This window comes from Somniosus microcephalus, chromosome 10, assembly GCF_052327205.1.
Source record: "Somniosus microcephalus isolate GS21.2 chromosome 10, FLI_Smic_1.0, whole genome shotgun sequence".
NCBI classification, from domain to species: Eukaryota; Metazoa; Chordata; class Chondrichthyes; order Squaliformes; family Somniosidae; genus Somniosus; species Somniosus microcephalus.
In genome coordinates, this window is record NC_140996.1 from 64,428,087 (window position 1) to 64,447,192 (window position 19,106).

A 19,106-nucleotide genomic window follows, 5' to 3' on the forward strand; every position below is an offset into this window, starting at 1 on the left:
AAACATTCTGGAAATAGTGGGGAACCAAGGGTCTGGTGAGAATGAGGAACTTAAAGAAATTAGGGCTAGAAATTCGTTATAGCCCAGGAATGGGCAGTATAATTATAAAAGTTGAAGAATTAGCACGAGGCACGAATGCTTTAGACTGCACGCGAAATTTGTGCTCACTGCTCAAAGAAATAATTGGAGTCCTAATTCAAGTGTTGAAGCCCAAGCTCATTGGCATTACACAAGGGTGGACCAATATCAGGTGCAGTCTAATCGCAAGTGATGATTGCCACAGGCTTTTTCCAGTTACTAAGCTGCAGAACCTCATTCTCAGCACTGTTGGCTGTGCAGCTGCCTCAGCAAGCAGCAGCAGGTCAAGGAGAAGGAGCTGGAGGACTGAAGCAGCTGTACTCATGGCAGATCCACGCCGCAGGAAGAGAGCCCGCGATCAATCATTGGAGGCATTGGTGTTTACTGTGGAGAGACGGAGTGCTCTACCCGGCAAGTGGCAAGAGGCCCTCGCCACAAGTCTTCCGCACCACGTGGAGGGAGGTAGCACAGCACGTCTCGGCAGCACTCTGGTCCCAGGATGCACACACAGTGCTGGAAAAATTTAACAAGCTCACTCGGGTAGTCAGAGTGAGTGAATGCTTCTACAAATGCTACATACCACCAGCTGATCTACAGTCTGCACACACTGCCCAAAGCATCACATCCCCAGCACTCACCCACCAACAATATCTACCTACCAACACTCACACCCACATCTCACACCTTGCACACAATGACAGCTATTCAGCTATGGCAGGCACATCACCCAAACACATTGCTCCACACTCACTCACACACTTTTCTTTTTCTTGCAGGCCAAGGTGGCTCACAACGGGAGGGAGCAGGAGTCCACAGGCGGGGGACAAGCCAACACCCAACCACTTTCTGCACTGGAAAATAGAGTGCTGCAGATTATTGGGTGCCAGCTGGTTAGCGCCATGGCCACCGGCGATGTTGGCCCCCTTGGGGTCAACAATGGTATGTTCATCCCTACTTCTTCTCACACCCCACTTCCCTCTCACGCTACAAGCGTTTCGCACTTTCCAGCAAATCATGCTGTATGCATGCCTTTCTCCCTTCCTGCCCCCTCCCCTCACCTTAACCCGTCTCTTGTGCCTTTATGCTTTCAGATAATGAGCAAGCACCTGAGCAGCCTGTCCCTGAGGGCACCGTAGAGAGCGAGGCGGGAGAAGAGGAGGAGGAAGAACACACCGCGTCACTGCATGTCTTACCCGCAGGCACCAGCTCAGACATTGGCACTACGTGTCCTTTAGATGCTAGTATAGTAGTGGGATCTGCACAGGGTGAGGCACCGGGGATGAGTGGGCTGCACAGGACTCAGATGAGGACCTCAATGGGGAGGTTTTTGGAAGAAGGTTGATGGGCATGCACACGGAGATGACAGGTGCAATGGCAAGGGTGCCCGAGAGTCTCTCAGCAATGATAAGGAGCATGGAGGAGACGGCCTCCAACATTGCACAATGCTCTGTGCACACCATGGAGCCCATTATTTCCCGTCTACAAAGGATGGTAGACTCCCAGAGAGACCATGGCGACCCAGACCTGATGCCACATGTGATGGGCAATCTGGCAGCTTCCATTGCAGCACAGGTGGAAGCTACGCAGCATCTTAGTGCTGTAATGCAGTCTATGCTTGGTGGCATCCAATCTCAGATTGCACTCATGCTGTCTCAACTTGATGCCACACAAGCTCTGACTGCTGCTATCGTGGCCGGGTCTACCACCGTCGACCGGGGCTTTCACGGTATCTCAGCAGGCCAGCAATCTGTGCTCCAACAGATTGCTAGGGTTGCTGAGCTGCTGCCCTGGGGGAGTGGCAATTGGTCAGTGGAGCAGGAACCTGCCATCCTCTCTCATGATGACAGGATTCCTGCTCCCACCATTGCCACTCCACCATTGCCCTTGTCGCTGCCTATCATCCAGCCAGCCCTGACTGCTGCCGCCCATGCTGCGGTGGTGCAGTTTACAGCCGGGCCTTCCAGGCCCAGAGCCGGTTAAAGGCGTCTGGCAAGGCCATCTGAAGTCTCCTGCACGGACACTCAGCAGCCTTCCACCAGCCCTGCTGCAGCCACTGGGCCAATGCTTCATAGGAGCACTAGAGTAGGCAAAGGCACACTAACAAGAGGCACTGAGGGATTGCACAAGGATGAATAGTTAATATTTTTGTTGTAAATATGTGTTCACTGATTATTGATAAATTTGTTAATTCAGTTTGGATTCTTTTGTGGTGTCTCTCATTTTATCTTTGTGCTGTGATTTGGCCTGCGACAGGGATGGAATAATGGGGAAGTGGTGAGCAACGGGGATCTGGGGTTTAATTCATTCGAACCGCAGTCTGATGAGGCGGTCACAGACCACTCTTCCGGAAGGCCCATTGAGTGGCTGCCTCCACCTTCGCTCCTGTTCCTCCTCCTTCTTGTCCTCCTCCTCCTCCTCTCCCTCTTCCTCCTCCTGAGGTGGTCCCACAGTCCCTGGGCTGGGCCCTCATGATGGCCAAGTTGCGGAGCATGCAGCAGACCACCACGAAATAGGACACCCGCTCAACCGGGTACTATAGGGCACCTCCCGAGTGGTCAAGGCAATAGAACTGTTGCTTCAGCAGGCCGACGGTCTGCTCAATGACATTCCTGGTGGCAGCATGGTTCTCATTATATGACTCCTAGGCAGGAACGTTGGGGTTGTGGAGGGGAGTCATGAGCCAGGTGAAGAGCGGATAGCCCTTGTCTTCAACCAGCCAGCCGTGAGCTTGACATGGTGGCTGGAAAAGTGCTGGCACACCAGTCTGGTGCAGGATGAAGGCATCGTGCCTACTGCCAGGATAGCAAGCATTGACATTGAAGATTATCTGTCTGTGGTTGCACACCAACTGCACATTAAGTGAGTGGTGGCCTTTGCGGTTACGAAAAATCTTAGGATTGTTATGCGGTGCCCGCAAAGCCATGTGGGTGCAGTCAATGCTGCCCTGCACCATGGGGTATCACGCTAGCCTGGCAAAGCCACATGCACGCTCTTCCTGTTTCTCTGATGGGGAAGGAAATGTAGTCCCTTCTCCTACTGTAGAGAGCTTCTGTGACCTCCCAGATTCAGCGATGGACAGCGAACTGCAAGATGTTAGCTATGTCTCCTGTTGCAGACTGGAAGGATCTGCTGGTGAAGAAATTGAGGGCAACGGTGACCTTGACTGCCACTGAGGGAGCTGTGGTCATCCTGATCTGCGGCTGGAGGTCTGGTTGCAGGAGGTGGAAGAGTTCTGTGATCACCTCCTTGGTGAAGCGGAGCCTTCTAATATACTGCTCCTTACAACACATCAACAGTGACTCCATTTCAAAAGTACTTCATTGGCTGTAAAGCGCTTTGAGATGCCCAGTGGTCGTGAAAGGCTATGTAAATGCAAGTCTTCTTTCTTTCTCGCTTAATTGGAGGTAGGAGAGGTGCTCTCAGAATACCCTCGGAGGGTAAGGCCTCCTGTTGAGAGCCCTGATGTCTCTCCTCCTCCCTTTGGCCACATGTTACAATCTTTCTCGCTGCCTCCGCTCCCTCTGCTGTAGATCCTGGAGGGTGAGGTCACTTGCAAGTACAGCTCCCATTAATGTAATGAAGTGTAGCAGTTTGATTTTTTTAAGAATAAATGTAGCTACTTTTTAGTTGCCACAATACTCCGGATACTAAATACAGAATGAAACTGTTGCACTATGTGAAACTGACAAGAACACACTGAAACTCCACTGACTTACAGCTGCGACTCATTACTGATGGTCCCTTTAAATAACGTCCCTGGAGCCAGCTTCCTGGTGCTTCATGCCAGCTCTCCCTGTCGATGTTTCCTCCAGGTGCTAAGGTAGGTGGCAACAATCAATTTTGCAGACCGGGCAGTCCATGAGCATTGCACACTCACTGACATCATGATCCACCTGGCGTTGAGGCTCCCGGCGATAACTGTTGGCGGTGGCGTTGTGGAGGGGCAGGATTTGGCATGCAGCGCTGGATTCATCTCGCCCTGGTGATAATGCTCTAGTGCCCCATTAACGCCATCTGCTGGCGCTAACGGGAGGTGCTAAAGTAGCCAATTCCCCCCCCCTTAGTATTGGTACTGAAATAGCACTGGTGAAATTAATGGGGCTGAAAGCCAACAAATCCCCTGGACCTGATGGCCTACATCCTAGGATTTTAAAAGAAGTGGCTGCAGAGATAGTGGATGCATTCATTTTGATTGTCCAGAATTCACTTGATTCTTGAACGGTCCCCGCGGATTGGAAGGTAGCAAATGTAACCCCACTATTTAAGAAAGGAGGGAGAGAGAAAACAGGGAACTATAGATCAGTTAGACTGAAATCACTGGCAGGGAAAATGCTAGAATCTATTATTAGGGACGTGGTAACAGTGCACTAAGAAAATCAAAATATGATTGGGCAGAGTCAGCATAGATTAATGAAAGGGTTTGAAAAATCTGTTAGAGTTTTTGAGGTTGTAACTAGCGGGGTAGATAAGGGGTAACCAGTAGATGTGGTGTATTTGGATTTTCAAAAAGCATTCGATAAGGAGCCACACAAGAGTTTATTACACAAAATTAGGGCTCATGGGATTGTGGGTATATATTAGTATGGATTGAGGATTGGTTAACGGACAATTTCTAAGAAGAGTTCAGAGGCTATAGAATTCACTTCCAGTGTTAGTGATTGACACAGAAATTAGGTCAATATTCAAGATTCAACTGGATAGGAGGATAAAGGAAAAAGGGGTGAAGGGATATGTGAACAGAGTGGATAATATGATTAGGACTATTTGCTCATGTGGAGGGTAAACACCGATACAGACTGGTTGGGCCAAATGGCCTGTTTCCATGTTGTAACTTCTATGTATTTCTATGTATGCTTGGTGTTCGTTGCATGCCACGTTTTATGGTCCACACAACAAATTGTGATAGCAGCACAGCAGACTGCGCTGTAAAACATGGGCATGCCTGTGCACTTGGAAAATAAATGAACAGTTGTCAGTGCTGTTCATTCTCCCTGTATGATGCTGCCCCAAAGTTAGACTGAAGTGCTATTAAGATGCCTTGTAAGATAACATTATTGGTTTATGGAAAGTGTAAGCACACTTACCTTAGAAACTTTGCATCGCCCAGCGGATTTCTTACTTACTTGCTACCAGGTCAATGGAACAGGTAACAAAGAATACCTCTATCCAGATTGTTCTAGCAGTATTTTCGATTGTATTTTTGATTGTAAGATTCTCTCTGCTCCAGAAAGATTCACCCTTCTCTGCAACACCACCAAAGCAGCATTTTTGAATGGTGCTGTTCTGTCTCTATGCCCTGCTCCTGCCACTTTGTAAATTTGAAGGCAGTTCAGTTCCTTCTAAGGGTGACTAGCAACACTTTAAGAGTTGCTTAAGCTGAATATTTCACGCCAACCATTGTATGCTCCCAGTGTGTCATGCATTGCCAGCACAGCCAAAAATGTATTTAAAGATCACCCAAGAAGCAGCAAACTGGGATGTTTATAAGAAAAGTAATTTGTCAGTACAGCCATACTGGAATTGCCTCCCTACACCACACCACCTGTCCACATCGTTCTCTTCCGTAAGATCTTCCTTAAAATCCACCTCTTTGACTAAGTTATTTGTCACCTCTCCTTATATATCCTTCTGTGGATCAACAACCTTTTTTTTTTGATTACACCTCTGTGAACCCCCTTGGGATATTTTTATACTTTAAAGGCACTATATAAATGCAACTTGTTATTACAGAAAATTCCAGCAAGCTGGTTAAATAATGGCCAAAATTGTAGCGACAGATGCATTTGCTAAATGTTTTCTTCTAATATGTAAACATATGCCACCTTCTTGTAGATTTTAATGCAATACCTTCAGTTCTCTAGCTACGTTCCTCGAACGTGGTATTTGAGACTTAGCAGCTGTAGCCATTATACGTCGCCTAAGTTCCTCTTCTATGCTTTCAGTCAAGCCTTCTATAATAGAACCATAAGAAAACAGTTCAGAAAATATATACAAGACTTAAAAATCAAGTAGATAATGAAACAAAGTACAGCATACAGTAGTTTATGCATTTATAATACAAATTGATATACAACTGCAGTTCATTTAAAAATGTGTCAAGATACGTGTTACTATTAGCCCTTTATTATTTTACTAATTAGACAATCAAGTATACCATCCTGGAGTCTCGTTTGCGGCCGCAGAAATGCCTATCTATTCCCGTTACAATAGAATCCCCTATTACTATAGCTCTACCCCTCTTTTTCCACCCATCCTGTGCAGCAGAGCCACCCCTGGTGCCAGGAAGTTGGCTGCTGCTGCCTTCCTCTGATAAGCCATCTCCCCCAACAGTACTCAAAGTGGTGTATCTGTTTGAGAGGGGGATGGCCACAGGGAACCCCTGCACTACCTGGTTAAAGAAGGGATTAACACAATTGTAAGGAAGAATATTAGCTCTGATGATGTGGAATCTGTATGGGTAGAACTGAGAAATACCAAGGGGCAGAAAATGTTAGTGGGAGTGGTATATAGACCTCCAAACAGTAAGGCGGAGGTTAGGGATGGCATTAAAAGGGAAATTAAAGAAGCGTGCAATAAGGGCACAGCAGTCATCATGGGTGACTTTAATCTACATATAGATTGGGCTAACCAAATTAGTAACAATACTGTGGAGGAGGAATTCCTGGAGTGTTTACGGGATGGTTTCCTGGACCAATAGGTCGAGGAACCAACCAGAGATCAGGCCATCTTAGACTGGGTATTATGTAATGCGAAAGGATTAATTAACAATCTTGTTGTACGAGGCCCCTTGGGTCGGAGCGATCATAATATGATCGAATTCTTCATTAAGATGGAGAATGAAGTAGTTGACTCAGAGACTAGGATCCTAAATTTAAATAAAGGAAACTACGATGGTCTGAGGCGTGAGTTGGGTAGGATTGATTGGGGAATGTCACTCAAAGGGTTGACGGTGGATAGGCAATGGCAAACATTCAAAGACCGCATGGATGAACTACAGAATTTGTTCATCCCAGTTTGGTACAAAAATAAAACAAAAAAGGTGACTCAACCGTGGCTAAGAAGGGAATTAGGGATAGCATAAGATCCAAGAAGGGGACATATAAATTGGCCAGAAAAAGCAATAATACTGAGGATTGGGAGCAATTTAGGATTCAACAAAGGAGGACAAAGGGATTAATTAAGAAGGGGAAAATAGAATATGAGAGTAAGCTTGCAGGGAACATAAAAACTGACTGTAAAAGCTTTTATATAGATATGTGAAGAGAAAAAGATTGGTGAAGTCAAGCGTAGGTCCCTTGCAGTCAGAATCAGGGGAATTTATAATGGGGAACAAATAAATGGCAGACCAACTAAATACATATTTTGGTTCTGTCTTCACAAAGGAGGACACAAATAACCTCCCAGAGATGCCGGGGAACATAGGGTCTGATGAAAGGGAGGAACTGAAAGAAATCAGTATTTGTAGGGAAATTGATGGGATTGAAGGTCGATAAATCCCCAGGGCCTGATAATTTACATCCTAGGGTACTTAAGGAACTGGCCCTAGAAATAGTAGATGCATTGCTAATCATCTTCCAACATTCGATGGAATCTGGAACAGTACCCATGGATTGGAGGGTAGCTAATGTTACCCCACTATTCAAAAAAGGTGGTAGAGAGAAAACAGGGAATTACAGGCTGGTAAGCCTGACATCGGTAGTGGGGAAAATGCTAGAGTCCATTATAAAAGATGTAATAGCAGAGCACTTGGAAAACAGTGACAGGATCGGACAAAGTCAAACATGGATTCACAAAAGGTAAATCGTGCTTGACTAATCTACTGGAATTGTTTGAGGATGTAACTGGTAAAATAGATAAGGGAGAACCAGTGGATGTGGTGTATCTGGACTTTCAGAAGGCTTTTGATAAGGTCCCGCATAAGAGATTAGCGTGTAAAGTAAAGGCACATGGGATTGGGGGCAAGGTATTGACTTGGATAGAGAACTGGTTGGCAGACAGAAAGCAAAGAGTTGGAATAAACGGGTCCTTTTCCGAGTGGCAGGCAGTGACTAGTGGGGTACCGCAGGGATTGGTCCTTGGACCCCAGCTATTCACAATATATATTAATGATCTAGACAAGGGAACTAGATGTAATATTTCCAAATTTGCAGACGACACAAAGCTGGGTGGGCGTGTGTGCTGTGAGGAGGATGTCGAGAAACTCCAGGATGATTTGGATATGTTGGGTGATTGGGCAGAAACATGGCAGATGCAACATAACATGGATGAATGTGAGGTAGTCCACTTTGGTGGCAAAAACAGGAAGGCAGATTATTATCTAAATGCCAATAGATTGGGAGAAGGGGAAGTGCAACGAGACCTGGGTGTCCTTGTGCACCAGTTGCTGAAGGTAAGCATGCAGGTGCAGCAGGCAGTTAAGAAGGCAAATGGTGTGTTGGCCTTCATAGCGAGAGGGTTTGAGTACAGGAACAAGGATGTCTTGCTGCAGTTGTACAGGGCCTTGGTGAGACCACATCTCGAGTATTGTGTGCAGTTTTGGTCGCCTTATCTGAGGAAGGATGTTCTTGCCATGGAAGGAGTTCAGCGAAGTTGACCAGGCTGATACCTGGGATGGCAGGAATGACGTATGAGGAGAGATTGGGTCGATTGGGCTTGTACTCGCCGGAGTTTAGAAGAATGAGAGGTGAACTCATTGAAACTTATAAAATTCTGACAGGACTGGACAGACTAGATGCAGGAAGGATGTTCCCAATGGTCGGGGAGTCCAGAACCAGGGGACACAGTCTAAAGATAAAGGCCTAGAAATTCAGTCGCGTTTGCTCCCACTTATTGGCTATAGAGTGGTTTGCGCCGGAAGTTTTTTAGCGCCCGAAATTCAGTTGGTCCCTAACATCGGCGTTAGCCGGTAGCGCTGCGCCGGCACCGATGACGTCATCGGTGTGCGCAGCGCCCCGGTTCCAATGCTATTCCGTGCCGATGGCCAAATTCAGTTGCGGCCGCCTCGCCCGTAGCGGCCGCAAACAGCGTTTGAAAAACGGTGCCTTGCAGCTCCGAGAGGCTGGCGCATAAAGGTGGAGGGGCGGCCGGCCGCTTTCCCGGCGGCCGCCTGGCCGCACCTCCCTCCCCGGACTCCTGCACCACCCCCCCGCGGCATTGGTGTCTGACTCCCGCGAGCCCGGCACTTCTCCGTGGTGCCGGGCTCATTTGCCGGGGGAATCCAGCGGCGATCTCACGGCTGCAGGCAGCTCCTCCTTAAGAGAAGGAGGAGGCCTGCAGTACCCCAGCCTGCCGCACCGCATCGGGTGCCGCAGCGGCAGCTGGACGCCTGAAACTGACTTTCATCGCCCCAAACGAGGCGGCCAAACCCTGCAATAGCGCCCGCCTCCGTCTTGGGGTGGCGCAACTGAATTTCAGGCGGGCGCTACGGGAATCCGGGCGAGCACAAAATTTCAGGCACTAAAGACCTGGCGCGGCGATACCGAATTTTTAGCCCAAAGGGTAGGCCATTTACGACAGAAATGAGGAGGAATTTCTTCACCCAGAGAGTGGTGAACCTGTGGAACTCTCTACCACAGAAGGCAGTGGAGGCCAGTTCATTAAATATATTCAAGAAGGAGTTGGATATATTTCTTAAGGCTAAAGGGATCAAGGGGTATGGAGAGAAGGTAGGAACAGGGTACTGAATTCGAATGATCAGCCATGATCGCATTGAATGGCGGAGCAGGCTCAAGGGGCCGAATGGCCTACTCCTGCTCCTATCTTCTATGTTTCTATGTTATACTGCTTTGTCCTGGATGGCGTTGATCCTCTTGAGTGCTGTTGCAGCTGCATCCATCCAGACAAGTGGAGAGCATTCCAAACACTCCAAGGGGAGATTTAATTGTCAGGAGTTTGCAGGTCATTTCTGCAATCTCGGAAGTCACTCTCACCACATTGCTAGTCACTATCAGACATTGAGGGATTGGGCCTATGATCTCCACTTTACCTGCCATCTATTAGAACAGCATGGGTGCTGCTTATGCTCTCTCATCTTGGGCCTCAGAATCGGACCAAGATGAGCCCCAGCACCAACAACACCAGCCACACCAGCAGCAGCAGCAGCCACAACGCCAGCAACAGCAGCAACCACAACAGTCTTCTCCTCAACAACCTGATGCTCCACAGGAGAGAGGACGTCAGTGCAGGGCTGCACTGCGCTGGAGTCGATACACAAAACACAGGGTATACCGGCAGAGGATGAGCTTCCTGGACATTACTGAACAGCAGTGCTTCAGGAGGCTCAGGCTATTGCGCCAGGTCATCGCAGACATTTGTAGCTTGCTGCTGGAAGACCTGCTGCCAGGAGGACCTGGTGAGCATGCCTTACCAGTGGCTGTCAAAGTCACCACCACCTTCAACTTCTTTGCCTCAGGCTCCTTCCAGGGATCTGCAGCAGACATTTGCAGGATATCGCAGTCAGCTGCCCACAGATGCATCACCCAGGTGACTGATGCCATGTTTCACAAGTGAGCCAATGATGTCAACTTTGCCACTGATGAAGCCAGTGTTATTGAGCAGCCGCTCGGCTTTGCTGCTCTGGCTGGCTTCCCACAGGTGCAGGGCATCATCGACTGCACTCATGTGGCCATTCAGGCACCCTCACATTATCCAGGAGTGTTTGTGAACCACCAGTCCACCCTCCCTCGGCAATTTACACCTCCAAGCTGTAGGGGGTGGCGGGTGTGGCACATGTGCCCAGTCAGTTATGCCCCTGACTGTTGGTGAGCGGTTCGAATCGCTCCCACCGCCCCTGGGTTCTAGACATCGGACATAGGTACAGGCGGTGATACAGAAAGACTCGAGTAGACAGGTGGTTTGGATGTAAGAAAACCAAGATTTTATTGAACAGAAAATAAAACAATCTTATGAGAAGTCACTAGTATAAAAATACAGGCAAATTACAAAATAACTATACTTGTACAGGGAATGGGGAACACACGGCACATTGAGGGAAAAACAATTACCTTAACAATCCCCTTATCGTTATCCCCCTCCCTATACCTAACTAGATTAAGCTATGAGGGGCCAGAATTTATGCTCACCAGTCCAAAGCAAAGCCAACTGTTAACAAATGCAGGTTTTGAGATTTGGTTTTCCGTCCTCTTAGGTACCCCATCGCCACGTGGTCTTCAGGGGCGCGGTGCTGGAGCTGCTGCTGTGACACACCTTCTTCTCCTCCGCTGCCGTCGTCGACTCGTCGCGATGGGTTCTCCTCTTCTTCTCCCTCGGGCGGTCGTCGGAGGTAACGTTACGTCAATGAGACGATTAGCAGTTTTTACTGCTTAGATTTTACTACCCATCCTTAGAACGCCAGCATATTCGTCATGGCATGGACACCTGCATTTATTCGCAATGTTCAACGAGAGGCTTGCCCCCAAGCGCCAACTTAGTTGCAGGGTTTGCCCAACCAACGTCGTCTTACTGTCCTCAGATACTTTCTTCCCCAAGCGTCAGCTTATAACTCGGCGCTCGGTTTTTAATTAATACGTCTTATGCTGCCCTTCTCTGCTCTTTGTCGGGTCTACCTTACTCTTCGTCTCAACTCGTTCGGTTACCATACAAGCCCTGGGCTGCCCACTCAGTTTTGTCTCGCCCCTCTTTGCGGCCTGGGTGTCCTGGATGACAAGGCACTCGGGTCTCGTTCCCCTCCCCTGCAATTGGTATGGTGTCCTTAGTTGTTGAAACTCTGCTACAGCGAGCAAGGAGAGAACCCGCCACGAGGCCAGGGCATGAGTGCGAGCCATGGCAGCCCCAAGCCCAACAAGAGTCAAGAGACCAGAGCCAGAGCCAAGAGAGCAGAGCAGAGCGAGATTGCTATCCGGGGCCTGCAGTTATACTCCTCTCGAATGGCCCTTATCTGTGCGCCAAATCAGGTTAGTTCATTGTTCCAATTTTGGCAGGCTGTTTTAAATAATTATAGCAATCTAAGCTAACTATTTTTAGATGGCCGTTTATCGCACCTAATGGCCTGGTGTCCGGACTGTATTGTTATTAATGCATTCTAATCGGCCTGGCCAGCCTTGATGGCTTCCATAAGCTGTTTCCGATTATTTATGCAGACAACTTGATGGCCTCAAGTATAGGCCTAACTGGTTTTGATCTGTCTATGATCTGGCTTAATGCATATTCAATGATTGCTGTCTGCTTTCCAAAATACAAAGTCCTTTTTCACAGAAACTGCATTTTAGGTTTCGATTTCCCCAAAAGCTGCTTGTGCTGCCACAGAGTCCACGCTTTTAAAATCTTGCAGGCTTTTGGTCATGAGGTGCGGACGCCATCTTTGGGTACCCTTTTTAAAATGTCCATAGGGTCCCTTTTATTAATAACCTTGGGGGAATGTTGGAATTTTGCGAATCTTACAAAGCAGACTTACCGGCTGGCTGCTTGGAGACAAGGGCTATCCTCTGAAGACGTGGTTCATAACACCTTTGAGGAGGCCAAGTAATGAAGCCGAGGAGTGTTATAATGACAGCTATATGTCCACCAGGAGCTCTTCAGTATGCACCAGCCAGGGACTCCAGAATCATCATCGTATGCTGCGCGCTGCACAACATAGCGCAGCAGCGAGGATTAGAGCAGCAGGAGGAGCAAGGCACTGAGCACACAGCCTCTTGTTGAATGTGGTGAGAGTTTCTGCCTCTACCACCCTTTCAGGCAGTGAGTTCCAGACCCCCACCACCCTCTGGGTGAAAAAAATTCCACTCAAATCCCCTCTAAACCTCCTACCATTTACTTTAAATCTATGCCCCCTGGTTGTTGACCCCTCTGTCAAGGAAACAGTTTTTTTCTATCCACTCTATCTAGGCCCCTCATAATTTTATACATCTATTAGGTCTCCCCTCAGCCTCCTCTGTTCCAAAGAAAACAACCTCAGCCTATCCAATATTTCCTCATAGCTAAAATTCTCCAGTCTTAACATCCTCGTAAATCTCCTCTGTGCCCTCTCTAACGCAATCACATCTTTCCTGTAATGTGGTGACCAGAACTGCACGCAGTACTCTAGCTGAGGCCTAACTAGTGTTTTATAGAGTTCAAGCATAACCTTCCTGCTCTTATATTCTATGCCTCGGCTAATAAAGGCAAGTATCCTGTATGCCTTCTTAACCACCTTATCTACCTGTCTTGCTACCTTCAGGGATCTGTGGACATGGACCCTCTGTTCCTCTGCATTTCTCAGTGTCCTACCATTTATTGTGTATTCCCTTGCCTTGTTAGCCCTTCCCAAATGCATTACCTTGCACTTGCCTGGATTGAATTCCATTTGCCACTGTTCTGCCCACCTGACCAGTCCACTGATATCTTCCTGCAGTCTGCAGCTTTCTTCTTCATTATCCACCACATGGCCAATTTTTTTATCATCTGCAAACTTCTTAATCATGCCCCCTACATTGAAATCTAAATCATTGATATATATCACAAAAAGGAAGGGACATAGTACCGAGCCCTGCGAAACCACACTGGAAACAGCCTTCCAGTCACAAAAACACCCATCGACCATAACCCTTTGCTTCCCACTTCTGAGCCAATTTTGGATCCAACTTGTCACTTTGCCTTGGATCCTATGGGCTTTTACTTTCGTGACCAGTCTGCAATGTGGGACGTTATAGTAATCTGGGATGTTATGATTAAGGTTATCCACCAGGTGGTGCTGTAGCCAATGCTGCTGCTAAGGTCAGGGGTTGCTTCCTGTTAAGGTCAGGGGTTAGCTTCCTTGACAGAGGGGTCAACAACCAGGGGGCATAGATTTAAAGTAAATGGTAGGAGGTTTAGAGGGGATTTGAGTGGAATTTTTTTCACCCAGAGGGTGGTGGGGGTCTGGAACTCACTGCCTGAAAGGGTGGTAGAGGCAGAAACTCTCACCACATTCAACAAGAGGCTGTGTGCTCAGTGCCTTGCTCCTCCTGCTGCTCTAATCCTCGCTGCTGCGCTATGTTGTGCAGCGCGCAGCATACGATGATGATTCTGGAGTCCCTGGCTGGTGCATACTGAAGAGCTCCTGGTGGACATATAGCTGTCATTATAACACTCCTCGGCTTCATTACTTGGCCTCCTCAAAGGTGTTATGAACCACGTCTTCAGAGGATAGCCCTTGTCTCCAAGCAGCCAGCCGGTAAGTCTGCTTTGTAAGATTCACAAAATTCCAACATTCCCCCAAGGTTATTAATAAAAGGGACCCTATGGACATTTTAAAAAGGGTACCCAAAGATGGCGTCCGCACCTCATGACCAAAAGCCTGCAAGATTTTAAAAGCGTGGACTCTGTGGCAGCACAAGCAGCTTTTGGGGAAATCGAAACCTAAAATGCAATGCCTGGAAGCAGGCCTGCCTGGTTGTCTCGCAGTCGTTCAATAAAGTAATCGTCTTAATCCTCATACCTCGCCTCTTCGAGTTCCTTGTCTCACTACATGGATTTATCACATTTGGCGATGAGGTAAAACAGGACCCTGAATAAGAGAAGTCTGCCAGGACGTTTAAACAACAAAATCACAAGCTGCAGTTAACTACCAGTTGGAAGAGAGCATGGCTGCCATGGTGAGAACGGTCTCCGCTTTTGATATTCAAGCACAAACTTGGGAGGAATACTGTGAAGTGTTGGGTTATTTTTTCAAAGCAAATGAAATAAATGATGCCGGAAAAAGGAAAGCCATTCTGCTCAGTTCAGTGGGAAGCCAAACCTACAGTTTGATGAAGAACCTGCTCAGTCTTGAAAAGCCTGGCGACAAATCATTTGTTGAATTAGTGGCTGTGCTAAAAGAACATTTCAACACTAAGCCTAGTGAGATTGTACAGCGGTTCAAGTTTAATTCAAGGAACAGGAAAGAGGAAGAGAGTGTAATGGACTATGTAGCGGTGTTGCGTAAATTGGCACAAGATTGCAATTATGGGAACAACCTGAAGGAAATGCTGAGAGATAGGCTAGTTTGCGGAATAATGGACGACCGAATGCAGCGCAGATTATTATCCGAGACTGGGCTTACTTATGAAAAAGCATTGGAACTTGCTCAAGCCATAGAGACAGCGAACCGAGATGTAAAAGAAATACAGGGTTCAGACAGGGCTAATGCTATGCAAGTTGCAGGTGAGGTTGTTGTGCACAAGTTGAACATGCGTCAGAAACCACAACGTGAGCATGTGAAGGCATGTTATAGATGCAAGGGCGATCACCTGGCGAGTGAATGCCGGTTTCTGGAGGAAAAGTGCTACAGGTGTGGGAAACAAGGACACATAAAACGAGCTTGCAGGGTGAAATCACCTGTGGAGGAATCCAAACCAAAAGGGGAGGACAGCAAAACCAAGGGAGAGAAGTGAAAAAACATGGCGCACACCACATCAGCGGGGAAGCTGAGGAAGAAGAGGACATGTTCATAATGTATGGCATGTTAGAGAACATTCCAAAAGTGGCTCCTATCATATTGCAACTGACAGCAAATGACTCTAAGGTGAACTTTGAAGTGGATACAAGGTGCGGCATGACCATAATGAACAAGGCAGAGTACTCAAAATTGTGGAACTGTGCAAAAGTTCCAGAGTTAAAGCCTTGCTCCCTGCATCTTAAAACATATACAGGTGAATGAGTAGCGATATTAGGTACAGCTAAGGTAACTGTGCAACACAGGGACACAGTGGAACAGCTACCTGTAGTTATAGTATCGGGTACCGGACCAAACCTGTTAGGTCGGGGCTGGATAAAAGAACTTAAATTAGACTGGGGAGCAGTACATCAAATAGATGTGGGCAAACAGTTGACTTTGCAAGAAGTGTTGAGTGAACATGAGAATGTGTTCAAGGAGGAACTTGGCACATTTAATGGCCCCCCAGCTAAGATTTATGTAGACAAGGAGGCACCGCCAAGGTTTTTTAAACAACGACCTGTGCCTTATGCCATGAAGCCAAAGGTAGAGGCTGAGCTTGACCGTCTATTGAGAGAGAACATACTGGAGCCAGTGAAATGTTCGGAATGGGCAGCTCCCATAGTACCTGTTTTAAAACTGGACAATTCGGTAAGACTCTGTGGAGACTATAAATTGACAATCAATCGGGTGTCCAAACTAGAGCAGTATCCTATTCCCAAAACAGAGGATCTCTTTGCAAACCTGGCTGGAGGAAAGAAATTCACAAAGTTGGATATGAGTCATGCCTACTTGCAGATTACACTGGATGACGAATCAAAGAAGTATGTCACCATAAATACACACAAGGGCTTGTTTACATATAACCGCTTACCGTTTGGTGTCTCATCTAGTCCAGCTATCTTCCAGAGGACAATCGAAGGTGTACTGCAAGGGATTCCACATGTTTCCATCTATCTGGATGACATTCTGGTGACGGGAAGAACCAACCAGGAGCATCTGAGCACTCTGAGAGAGGTACTACAGAGATTGGAGAGGGCAGGGTTCTGGCTCAAGAGGAGTAAGTGCACTTTCCTGGGGAATGAGGCAGTGTTCCTGGGACACAGAGTGGACGCCACCGGGCTCCATCCACTCAAGGAGAAAGTACAAGCACTGCAGGATGCCCTGCCCCTACAAATGTGGCTGAGTTAAAAGCTTACCTGGGACTGCTGAACTATTTTAACAGGTTTTTACCAAACTTGTCAACTGTGTTAGCACCTCTTCACAAACTACTGCGCAAGGAGACACAGTGGCAGTGGGGAGAGGAGCAGGGGGTTTCATTTGAACAGTCCAAGAAACTGATGCTGTCGTCGGATGTGCTGGTTCACTACAATGCAGAGAAAGACATCATTCTCTCTTGTGATGCTTCACCTTACGGGGTGGGGGCAGTTCTTTCACACTGCATGGAAGATGGAACTGAAAGACCAATAGGGTTTATGTCCCGAACTCTAACACCAGCAGAAAAAAACTATTCCCAGTTAGACAAAGAGGGGTTAGCAGTATTGTTTGGGTTCCACAAGTACATATATGGCAGGAAGTTCACCATATGCACCGATCATAAACCTCTTATCTCTCTTTTCAATGAAATGAAAGCAGTTCCACAGATGGTGTCACCCCGGATCCAGAGGTGGGCTGTGACATTGAGGGCATATGAGTATGTCATCATCTACAAGGCGGGCAAGTACCATGGGAATGCAGATGCCTTGAGCCGTCTTCCACTGCCAGGCACACCTATCCGTGCAGCTCCAGAGGACCGAGTGTTGATGTTGGAGGACACTGACACAGCACTTGTGACTGCAGAGCAAGTAAGAACATGGACAGGTAAAGATCCAGTACTGTCTAGAGTTCGAGAATATCTGGTGAGGGGATGGCCACAGCATCCGGAAGGGGCTGACTTCACACCCTACAGTGTCAGGAAAACAGAGCTGAGTGTGCAGGATGGTTGCGTGTTGTGGGGAGCACGAGTGATTATTCCACAGCCAGCACGACAGTCTATCATAGAGCAACTACATCAGTGTCACCCTGGGGTCTCGCGTATGAAAGCCTTGGCTAGGAGTTACTTGTGGTGGCCAAAGCTAGATGAGGAGATAGAAAATCTAGTCAAGACTCCACCCCTGGGAGTGGCCGGATAAACCATGGAGAAGATTGCACTTAGATTATGCGGGTCCGTTCATGGGGAAGATGTTCCTCATAATCATTGATGCACATTCCAAATGGATGGATGTTTATCCTGTAAATTCTGCTTCCGCCACTACTACTATAGACTGCCTGCGTCGGAGCTTCAGTAATCAAGGGCTACCGGAGATCGTGGTAAGTGACAATGCCACTTGTTTTGTGAGTACAGAGACAAAAGAGTTCTTGAGAAAAAATGGCATAGTGCAGGTGACCTCGGCCCCATATCATCCGTCCTCAAATGGACTTGCGGAGAGAGCCGTACAAACATTTAAAGAGATGATGAAAAAAAGTGCAGAAGGGAGTTTAGCAGCCAAAGTGTCACGGGTTCTGTTCAGCTACAGAATAACACCTCAATCCACCACAGGACTCTCTCCTGCTGAGATGTTATTAGGTCGTAGACTATGCTCCACTCTTGACCTTGTCCACCCAGACCTAAAAAGGAAAATGGAAAACAGACAAAACAAACAAAAAGAGAACCATGACAAAAGAACAAAGAGCCAAAGTTTTGGAGAAGGAGATGCGGTCCTTACCAGGAATTTCAGTTATGGACCCAAGTGGATTCCTGGCTTCATAGACTCAATGACCGGTCCCTTATCAAACAAGGTCATGTTGGGTGATGGTAGGGTAGTACGCAGACATGTAGATCAGATACTTACCAGATAAGGGGAAATTGAAATGAAGGTTCCAGATGCAATGGCTGAGGACAGGGTTGCCCCCAGTTATCCAAGTGCATCTGTGGTGCCACCACCAGGGACAGAGACAATTCCATAGGAACCCATTCATGAAGAGGAAACCATCGTTGCAGAGTCAGATACTCCGAGCACTGCTCAGGAGCAGCTGGTGGCTTCACCACAAACAAGCAGGGACTTTACTGTCAGACGTTCACAAAGGGCTCGCAAGCCACCAGAGAGATTGATACTGACCTGTTAGATTCGTCAAGTATGGAACATGGTGAATGGAGACTTCTTATGTGACCCTTAGGAATGGTTATTTGTTAAGAAATTCAAACTGAAATCTTAAGGGGGGAGGGATATAGTAATCTGGGATGTTATGGTTAAGGTTACCCACCAGGTGGCGCTGTAGCCAATTGTGCTGCTAAGGTCAGGGGTTGCTTTCTGTTAAGGTCAGGGGTTAGCTTCCTGCTAAGGTCAGCAAAGGTGCAATGCCTGGAAGCAGGCCTGCCTGGTTGTCTCGCAGTCATTCAATAAAGTACTCGTCTTAATCCTCATACCTTGCCTCTTCGAGTTCCTTGTCTCACTACATGGATTTATCACAGACGTTATCAAAAGCTTTGCTAAAATCCATATACACTACGTCAAACACACAAACCTCATTGACCCTCCTTGCTACCTCCTCAAAAAATTCAATCAAGTTAGTCAGACACGACCTCCCCTGAACATATCCAGGGAAGAGGACCTTTGTGAAC

At 47.5% G+C, this 19,106-nt stretch overlaps 1 protein-coding gene across 5 annotated transcripts in view; it reads right to left on the minus strand.

Moving 5' to 3' along the window:
* LOC147111529 (cilium assembly protein DZIP1-like) overlaps positions 1-19,106 on the minus strand; it is a 580,724-nt gene that overhangs the window by 105,577 nt on the left and 456,041 nt on the right. For 4 of the 5 annotated variants that reach the window (XM_085998574.1, XM_085998576.1, XM_085998575.1 and 1 more), the window contains one exon: positions 5,926-6,029. In XM_085998574.1, the coding sequence (XP_085854700.1) occupies positions 5,926-6,029 (104 nt within the window). Of the gene's footprint in view, positions 1-5,925; positions 6,030-19,106 lie in introns of those variants that run through there. The other variant, XM_085998577.1, reaches the window with a different exon arrangement.